Consider the following 9236-nt stretch of genomic DNA (forward strand, 5'->3'; position numbering starts at 1 on the left):
ATTATAACACAAGTGTTTTAGAAATCTGGAATATTATTCCTACTTTCAGGATGCAAAAGGAATGTGCTAGCTCAGTAGTTAAATTGTTAGACTACTGGTCAGAAGGTTGTGAGTTTGAATCCCAGGTCCACCAAGCTGCCACTGCTGGGCCCCTGAGCAAGGCCCTTAACCCTCAGTTGTTTACATTGAAATAAAAAAAATGTAAGTCACTCTGGATAAGGGTGTCTGCTAAATGCCAGAAATGTAAACGTAAAAGCAAATATTCAGAATACAGTGTTTTTCATATAATTGAATAATAACAGCAAAAACTCCAGCTACAAAAATGTATTGTAAATTATATTTTTACAAACAAGTTTGGCAATTTCTAGTGGTGCCATCATACAACACAGCATATTATTGATATTTTAACAAACTCACAAAAACGAAAAATGCCCAAATGCAAAGACGGACTAAATGTTAACAATATTAAGAAAGCATTAGTACTAAAGCTGTTACAAATTATTATAAAGCCCCAGAGCTTATCAGAACAAGAGGCTAAAAAGTCTGCCTGTCAGTCTGATGTGGGGTTTTATACATTTTTGTTAGCTGGCGCTACCTCCAGGAAGAGCTGCAGGAACACTGTGAGTTTGTCCAGCAGGTGTGGACACAGCCTGAAGTGAATGAATGGAAAATAAATTAAAGCTCCACTTAGAATGAAGAGGGTGACATATAGGTACTCGAGCTGAGGATCGTCAATAATAGGAGCTAGAACCAGAAACAAAGCCACCAGAATTACCAGGATGGGGATAAAAATAGGAACCTGAGAAAAACAAACACAAACAGTTTATTTCATTCATTTTTCTGCTTTTGATTTTAATGATTCATGCATATTATACAGAGTAAAAAAACTTTTACTCAAACAGTCAGAGAAATTTTGTGTCTTTGTTAAAATAAGATTCTTATAAGATTCTTTTTAATTAATAGTCATTTATTATTGAAAATAATAGTATTCATTTATTATTGAAAAAAGTCCAATTTTTTATTTGCTCTCAGTCCTGCAGAACCTCTGTTGTTGCTTTTAGCCATGTCCTGTTTCACTGGGATATAAATATGAGGTTGCGTACATGTAAAAATCCCATTGTCATGTATTGACATGAGAAACACCAAAGAAAATTCAACATAAAAGCAACAGACAGCAGTTGACCTGTAATCAAGTAAAGGACATATACTGTAAATGCATGTAGTTAAACAAAACATTAAACATGGTTTGGACCATGGTTTGTTTGAAAATAACCGATACCTTCTGGATAGGTTTTGTAACTAAAGATCTGCACCTGTTTCTGTATAGTTCTAGGAGTGTGCTGCTGCCACATAACCGGCTAATTGAATAACTGCACAAATAAAATGTTCCTAATAATGTGGCCATGAGAGTCTATCATCTTTAGCGCATCCATTTTTTATAAGAATGAAAGTGTTCTTCATCTCTCTCACCTTGTATGTACTTGGAAGTTCAGACCTTTTGATTTTCAGATAGAGTAGTCCAGATATCGTAACTCCATAAAAGAACCAGGATGTAAAGCTGAATGTCAGAGTATAATTAAAGGAACAGGTGATAAACAAAACTAACCATCACATGCATAACCTGAAATAAAACTGGACAGACTCATTCAAGTTTATTCCTATACTTTACCAAACAACAATAATCTTGTATTGATATGTTTTATAGTAAAGCCCATTGCCCACTAACTATATATAGTATATAACTATGTATGTGTATGTATATACATAAGTAGATATAATAACTTGTGATGCCAGTGAAGCTCTAAATGTTATGTAATACCTAAAGAAGTTGATTATTCCCTGGAAGTCTCCAGGAATGAGCACAATGAAGGCAATGATGCTGGTAAACGTAAGAGCTGGAGAGGGTGTGAGGCGACGCACATGGGCCATAGACAGGATGTTAGGCTGAAAGAGCAACAAATCACAAAGAAAGAAATCTCAGAACATATAACATCTTAGGTCAGACTTTTAAGCCATGTACTGTATGATACACAAGCTCAAACCAGATGAATAATAGGAAGGTACATACAGTAGAGTCCACATTAAAATATTAATAATAATGCATTCCAGGTGTATTTTTATAAATGTGTAATAAAGTTTTAATTTCTTCATATTTACCATGTGACCCTCTCGTGCAGCTACAAAGCAAATTCGTCCTCCACTGAAGAACGAGCCATTCAGTGTGCCAAAAGAAGATAATGCTGCTGCAATAGACATCACCCATCCCCAGCTGCCCAGCACCTTATTGCTGTTCTCAGAGAAAAGATGCTGAGGTCTTATTAATTTCTTTATTTATTTTTATAAAACCTACATTTAAATTTAGTGCAGTTCCATAGGTGTTCCATCATCTTCTATGAATTCAAACTGTGGTGTCCTACCCCCATGTAACTGCTACAGCACTCGATGTCATCATCTCTCTAGGAGTCATGACAGCCAAATAACTGATATTGACCAGCAGGTAGAGGATCGTTACCATTGGGATGGCAATCATTAACGCTCGTGGGAGATTTACCTTACACAAATGGATATAGTATAAAATTCAATACAATTAATTGATGTTAATTACAAATTCCATAATCATTCATGGACCTCTAGATGTCCTGATAACTAGGATTTCTATTTCCTCTGGAGGATATCTTTGCTCTACACCTTTTCAACACCAATTGCCTTTACTCATCAACACCTATTAACTGAATTGATCTATCTAGTAGGGTTTGTATAAACTAGACAGCCATTTACTGTAGTCTGGAGAATCCTGTTAGTCAGGCAGTGGAAAAAACAGCAAGGCAGGTGATAAAGAAAAAAGCTAACTGTACTTTGTCTAAAAATATTTCAGACTAGATTGTAGTCAGTTTTATAGTAACCGCTTCACTACATAGGGAAATGTATTTTTTAAACTTTTCTTTTGCTTTAATAGAAACAGATTCCTTTTTGTTAACACTTTGATGGCAAAATATCCCACTTGGCTAGACTGGTGTCAAATCAGTGGTGCATGCTGACTCAACTACAATGATCCAGCCTCATTTTCAGATGCTACTAAGGACAGAGTTCAATATCTGAATATCTGAATATTGAATAGGGCAGTTAAGGCTTACGTGGTTAAGGCTTTGGACTATTGATTGGAAGATTGTGAATTAAACTCTCAACAACCTCAAGCTGCCACTGCTGGGCCCCTGAGCATGGCCACTTAACTGCTCAGTGGTATAAGTGAGATAAATGTAAGTCACTCTGAATAATGGTGTTTGCCAAATGCCATAAATTTAAATATCCTATCGCTTGCTATAGACATCGAATGGTATCTCAAAGAATAGTTACTTGCCGCTGATAACACTGTGATCTAAATCTACATGATCTGCTGTATAATTAATAAAAGTGCTGTACATATAAAATTGAATTGGACTGTAAGGCATCTTAACACTTGTGGATTGTTATTTTATTCATTGTTCAGCAACCTTTATTTACGTTCAGCAACAACTGAGTATGCTATATCAAATAGACATATACTATGGCAACAAAGTGTTTATTGGCACAAAATCTCACAAGTTACCTCTGCCATTTTATTTTGCTGATATTTATAAATCTCATGAAAATCATTCAGACAGATACAGATTTGTGTTTCCTCTAGATCATATCTTGAGTCTTTGTTGTAGAAGGATGCATATTTACCAACTGAATATACCATTTACACTATTTGAGTTATTAAAATACATACAGTGTTAAATTACCTTTGTCAAATTACCATATCAATACAAAATCTCAAGCAACTTACCTCTGGCTTTTTCACCTCTTCAAGAACAAAGTTTAAATTGTACCATCCAGCAAAAGACCAGAGTCCCTGATACAAAGCCATTCCAATGGTACTGATCCCCAAAGTTGTACCCTCAAAGGCAATGTCTGGATTTCCAAGGGTTTCTAAGCCATTTTGGGCCATGGTCATGATTCCACCTATAACAATCACCATCAACCCCGCCACTTTAGCCACTAGGAAGATAACCTGAATGGTCATGGCAAAGCGAACATTCAGCATGTTGATGGTCGCCACCACTAAAATGCACGCTGCTGCTAAACATTTCACCACTAATGTAGGTGGCATGCAGCCTGGATAAAATGGAGCGACAGCATACTGAGCTAAACTCAAGGCTACAGCTGTAATACCTGCTGGTTTCACCACAATTGTGAACGTATATGCCACAAAAAATGCAGGTAAGGGTCCGTATATTCTCAGGACGTATATGAATTCACCTCCAGATTCTCTGAACATGGTACCGAGCTCTGCATAAGTGAGCGCAGCACATAGAGTCACCAGGCCACACACAGCCCAGATGATCAAGCTCGCTCCAGGGCTTCCAACATTAGACATCACAAACTGAGGGGACATGAAGATCCCCGATCCTATCATAGTGCCTGCGACCAGAGAGATCGCACTAATTAACCCTACCTCCCGCTTCAGCTTCAGGCCTTCATGTTTGTTGCTTGTCATGGTGCTGTACTGCATTTGAAAATGAGCTTAATACATCTTGCAGTAAAAGATCTGAGGCGTGGGCAATAAAAAACTACAAAGTACAAAGTATAACTAATTAAATATTAACATTTATGACACTTATGCAGAAGTCTCAGAACAGCCAAGAAAATTATCAATTGGTGTGGAAAGCTTGTCACAAATGTAACAAAAAACTTTCAAGGACTGAATTCTGATGTCTGCTCACTGCACCACATCAACATTTCTGTTTATTTTTTGTGACGCAAAAATGTCTCTCCACTGTGATCTTTTTATTATCACAGTGAAACAAACAAACAAACAAAAATAATATAGTGTAGTTGATTTTGATGCCCATTTTAGAAGCAGTTGTGTGCCTGTACACTATTTATATCAGCCTTAATACAAATCGTGTCTTATTATTTATTTGTAACAAATGTCACACAAACAAAGAATTTGGTTTTTGTGCCCAATGTTTATGTGAATCACACAGTTAACACACGAATAGGAAAACTACATTACAACCAGAGTTAATAACAGATTTGTAAAATATTTTGGAATCATAAAGATGAGAAAATAGCTGATTTAAAGCAGAAACAAGGCAATTTAGCATTTTATTATGTTATATAATTTTTTGCTTTTAGCAATATTGTCTATTGGAAGTTTACTCTTACTTTCCTTCTTATTCCAGAGTGCAATTCTGTACTAACACAAGGATATGAAATCTTTGGAGCACTATATATATATATAATTTTTTTTGTGCTATTTTTTGGTATTTTTTTCTTTTGTTAATTAAACTGAAAAGAATGTAATAAAACATTAAAAATAATTACATTTGTGAACGATGAAAGCATGTTTAGATACGCATACATTTATTTACCTTATTTGACTTAATTACAATGATGTGTTGCAAAAATGTTTATTTGGAGTCTACATGCTCAACACCCATAATATTCTGGTAATAAAATCATGAAATACTCTTTTAAGGACCCAGATAAAAAAACTCTGCCTCCAAGAATGATGTCGTGTTTTACACATTTTTCTCAGCTGGTGCAACCTCCAGGAAGAGCTGCAGGAACACTGTGAGTTTGTCCAGTAGGTGTGGACACAGTTTGAAGTGAATGAATGGAATATACATTAAAACTCCACTTAGGATGAAGAGGGTGACATATAGGTACTCAGGCTGCGGATTGTCAATGATCGGAGCTAGAACCAGGAACACAGCCACCAGCAGCACCAGAATAGGAATAATAATGGGTACCTGAGATGATCATATTAAACACAGAATGAGAAAAAGATCGTATCACACATACACATGTAATAATTACCTGCTGTATACAAGCCAACATTGTAGACAACCCTAACTAAAGCTTTACAGAAATGCAAATAAAGTACACATTGCTCTCAGTCCCCAGGAACGTTAACTGTGTCGTTTTTAACTGTTATATAGTATGTATATATAAAATTGGTTTATTTACAAAATTTACATAATGGATTTGGAAATAATTAAGCTGTTAAAATGCATTAAAACAATTATGGCAATAACAGATCATTTTGGGTGTGAAATTTTCCAAGAATGGACTCACGACCACAGTAAGGATGATGATGAAAGAGAGGTAAAAGTGTCTAAAGCTCACAGTTTGGTTATTTTTTGTGGTTGCCAAGTTACAAGATTAGTAATTGTCACTTTAATAGGAACAAGCTGTGAAATGAAAGGTTACTAGGTGTCCTGTGATAAATCTGGGAGTAAATTCCCCTTCAAAAATAAACAAACAAGGGGGAAAAGAAGAAGAAGAAGAAGAAGAAGAAGAAGAAGAAGAAGAAGAAGAAGAAGAACAAGAAGAACAAGAAGAACAAGAAGAAGAAGCACAGAACTAACTAGAAATGCCAAAATGCCAAACAAGGGAACAAGGAAAGGCATGTAAACCTGACTTAGTTGCACATATTAATGATAAGACTTTTCTGATGATATGAAAACACAGGAGGGAATAAAAACTATTGGGCATAGTATACCTGGACACATTTGGCAAAACACCAATGATTGGGCAGTTACAAAACTCAAATCAATACAAAGGCACATAACAATGTGAACAAAATTCATGCAGAGGTGAGGAAATTGTGAAACATAAAGTACAGGAAGAGACTCTCCAGGGCAGGCACACAGAGTATTAATTGTACAGTTAGTAATACTTTTGAAACCAGAAAATTACACTGAGTTATCATTATTGTTGTTTGCACCTGATCATATAGGAATAAAATATATATTAGGTCACATTTTATGGGAGCTTTGGGCATGTGAATCTCTCTCACCTTGTATGCATTAGGAAGATAAGAATTTTTAATTTTTAGGTAGAGTAATCCCGATATTGTGATTCCATAGAAGATCCAGGATGTGAAGCTGAAGGTGAAATATAAAGGAATGAAAAGAAAAAAGAATAGGTTATATAGGCTGCAGTAAAACTGGTTACCTCATGACACATGCATAACCTAAATTCTATATATATATTTATTCAGTATTTTTTGCTATTTCAAAGACAAGAAGTTCAGATAAATGATTTGATATTTCTGTATTTGTTCATTCTGTCATGTGTTGATCATTAGTCATGATTTATGCAACAGCATTACTACTAAATGTATTTGTCATATATTTATTGCACATTAATTTCAATATGCAAAATCAATATTAAGCATTGCTTTGAATATATTATAAGCCATATATTATGGATGTGCATTTTATACCCTTTAAGTGGACAAAAGAAATGTATAAACATACTATTAGCCATACCTGAAGAAGTTGATTATGCGTCGGAAATCGCCAAGAATGAGCACAATGAAGACAATGATGGTAGTAAAGCCAAGAGCTGGAGTGGGAGTGAGGCGTTGCACATGGGCCATGGACAGAATGTTTGGCTGGAAAAGCAACAAAACATAAAGTGCCACCAAAAAAAAAAAAATTAAAAATTTTTGGATTTAACACATCAGGAAGGAGATCTAAGGTGTTAAAACAAATGAGAACAAATGAGAGAGTCAAAGTTTTAAAACGTATAACTGTAAATATTAACCGTTTCATTTGTACTTACCATGTGACCCTCTCGTGCAGCTACAAGGCAAATCCGTGCCAAACCGAAGAATGATCCATTCAGCGTGCCAAAGGAAGATAATGCTGCTGCAATAGACATCACCCAGCCCCAGCTGCCCAGCACCTTATTGCTGTTCTCAGAGAAAATATTGCATTTTCTTTGTAATACATGAACTTAGTGTAGTTCCAGAGGTGTTACATGTCATGTAATTGCAAACTGTGATGACCTACCCCCATGTAACGGCTACGGCACTGGACGTCATTATCTCTCTAGGCATCATGATGGCCAGAAAACTGATATTGACCAGCAGGTAGAGGATTGTTACCAGTGGGATGGCAATCATTAATGCCCGCAGGAGATTTATCTTGGATCGTATAAAACTCAGAACAATTTATTTTTGCTTATATTTATAAATCTCATGAAAATCATTCAGACAGATACAGGTTTGTGTTTCCTCTAGATCATATCTTGACTCTTTGTTGTAGAAGGATGCATATTTACCAACTGAAAATACCATTTACACCAACTGAGTTATTAAAATACATACAGTGTTAACTATGTCAAATTATCATATCAACACAAAATCTCAAGCAACTTACCTCTGGCTTTTTCACCTCTTCAAGAACATAATTTAAATTAGACCATCCAGAAAAAGACCAGAGTCCCTGATACAAAGCCATTCCAATGGTACTGATCCCCAAAGTTGTTCCCTCAAAGGCAATGTCTGGATTTCCAAGGGTTTCTAAGCCATTTTGGGCCATGGTCATGATTCCACCTATAACAATCACCATCAACCCCGCCACTTTAGCCACTAGGAAGATAACCTGAATGGTCATGGCAAAGCGAACATTCAGCATGTTGATGGTCGCCACCACTAAAATGCACGCTGCTGCTAAACATTTCACCACTAATGTAGGTGGCATGCAGCCTGGATAAAATGGAGCGACAGCATACTGAGCTAAACTCAGTGATACAGCAACAATACTTGATGGCTTCACCACCACTATTTTTGTGAATGCCAGAAAGAATGCAGGTAAGGGTCCGTAGATTCTCAGGATGTAGATGAATTCACCTCCAGATTCTCTGAACATGGTACCGAGCTCTGCATAAGTGAGCGCAGCACATAGAGTCACCAGGCCACACACAGCCCAGATGATCAAGCTCGCTCCAGGGCTTCCAACATTGAACATCACAAACTGAGGGGACATGAAGATCCCAGATCCTATCATAGTGCCTGCGACCAGAGAGATCGCACTAATTAACCCTACCTCCCGCTTCAGCTTCAATCCTTCATGCTCGTTGCTTGTCATGGTGCTGTGCTGTGTGTGAAAATGAGCTTAATACATCTTGCAGTAAAAGAAAATACCTAAAGCATGGGTAATAAGATACTAAGTTGTTGATTAAATATTAACATTTAAAACAGTTTTTTGTACATTTTAGTGTAGAAGTCTGAGACCAGCCAAGAAAATGATGGTAATGTATCTGTATAGTTAGTAGAAGAGGGGTGGGGCTAGGTTAAGGGAGATGAGCTCTCTCTCATATGGTTAAGGTGAATTGGAGCTAGTTACACTACTATAATTTGTCAGAAATTTAAACCATAACCATTAAAGGGCATTTAAATAAATAAAATAATGTAATTC

The 9236-nt window shown here is 36.3% G+C and overlaps 2 protein-coding genes across 2 annotated transcripts; both read right to left on the bottom strand.

The window, feature by feature from the left end:
* Window positions 1-309: 309 nt before the first annotated feature.
* LOC113659650 (b(0,+)-type amino acid transporter 1-like) lies at window positions 310-4560 on the bottom strand. The gene is made up of 6 exons (XM_027172556.2): window positions 3809-4560; window positions 2418-2551; window positions 2158-2287; window positions 1820-1944; window positions 1471-1558; window positions 310-799 (listed from the first exon to the last, which is right to left on the bottom strand). The coding sequence occupies exons 1-6, from the start codon at window positions 4532-4534 to the stop codon at window positions 569-571; spliced, it is 1434 nt and encodes a 477-aa protein (XP_027028357.2). The 5' UTR covers window positions 4535-4560; the 3' UTR covers window positions 310-568.
* Window positions 4561-4741: 181 nt separating this feature from the next.
* LOC113659713 (b(0,+)-type amino acid transporter 1-like) lies at window positions 4742-8956 on the bottom strand. The gene is made up of 6 exons (XM_027172690.2): window positions 8196-8956; window positions 7827-7960; window positions 7597-7726; window positions 7302-7426; window positions 6827-6914; window positions 4742-5777 (listed from the first exon to the last, which is right to left on the bottom strand). Exons 1-6 carry the CDS (start codon window positions 8904-8906, stop codon window positions 5547-5549), a joined length of 1419 nt encoding a protein of 472 aa, XP_027028491.2. The 5' UTR covers window positions 8907-8956; the 3' UTR covers window positions 4742-5546.
* Window positions 8957-9236: the final 280 nt, after the last annotated feature.

The sequence above is a fragment of the Tachysurus fulvidraco genome, chromosome 12, assembly GCF_022655615.1.
Source record: "Tachysurus fulvidraco isolate hzauxx_2018 chromosome 12, HZAU_PFXX_2.0, whole genome shotgun sequence".
Classification (NCBI taxonomy): Eukaryota; Metazoa; Chordata; class Actinopteri; order Siluriformes; family Bagridae; genus Tachysurus; species Tachysurus fulvidraco.

Coding starts and splice junctions, on each gene's coding strand:
- LOC113659650 (XM_027172556.2), bottom strand. CDS start 4,534: ATGCAGTACAGCACCATGACAAGCAACAAACATGAAGGCCTGAAGCTG. Junction 1,559..1,819: donor GGAATAATCAACTTCTTTAG/GTATTACATAAC, acceptor TCTGACATTCAG/CTTTACATCCTGGTTCTTTT. Junction 800..1,470: donor AACTTCCAAGTACATACAAG/GTGAGAGAGATG, acceptor TGTTTTTCTCAG/GTTCCTATTTTTATCCCCAT.
- LOC113659713 (XM_027172690.2), bottom strand. CDS start 8,906: ATGACAAGCAACGAGCATGAAGGATTGAAGCTGAAGCGGGAGGTAGGG. Junction 7,727..7,826: donor GCCGTAGCCGTTACATGGGG/GTAGGTCATCAC, acceptor CTCTGAGAACAG/CAATAAGGTGCTGGGCAGCT. Junction 5,778..6,826: donor ATCTTCCTAATGCATACAAG/GTGAGAGAGATT, acceptor TGATCATCTCAG/GTACCCATTATTATTCCTAT.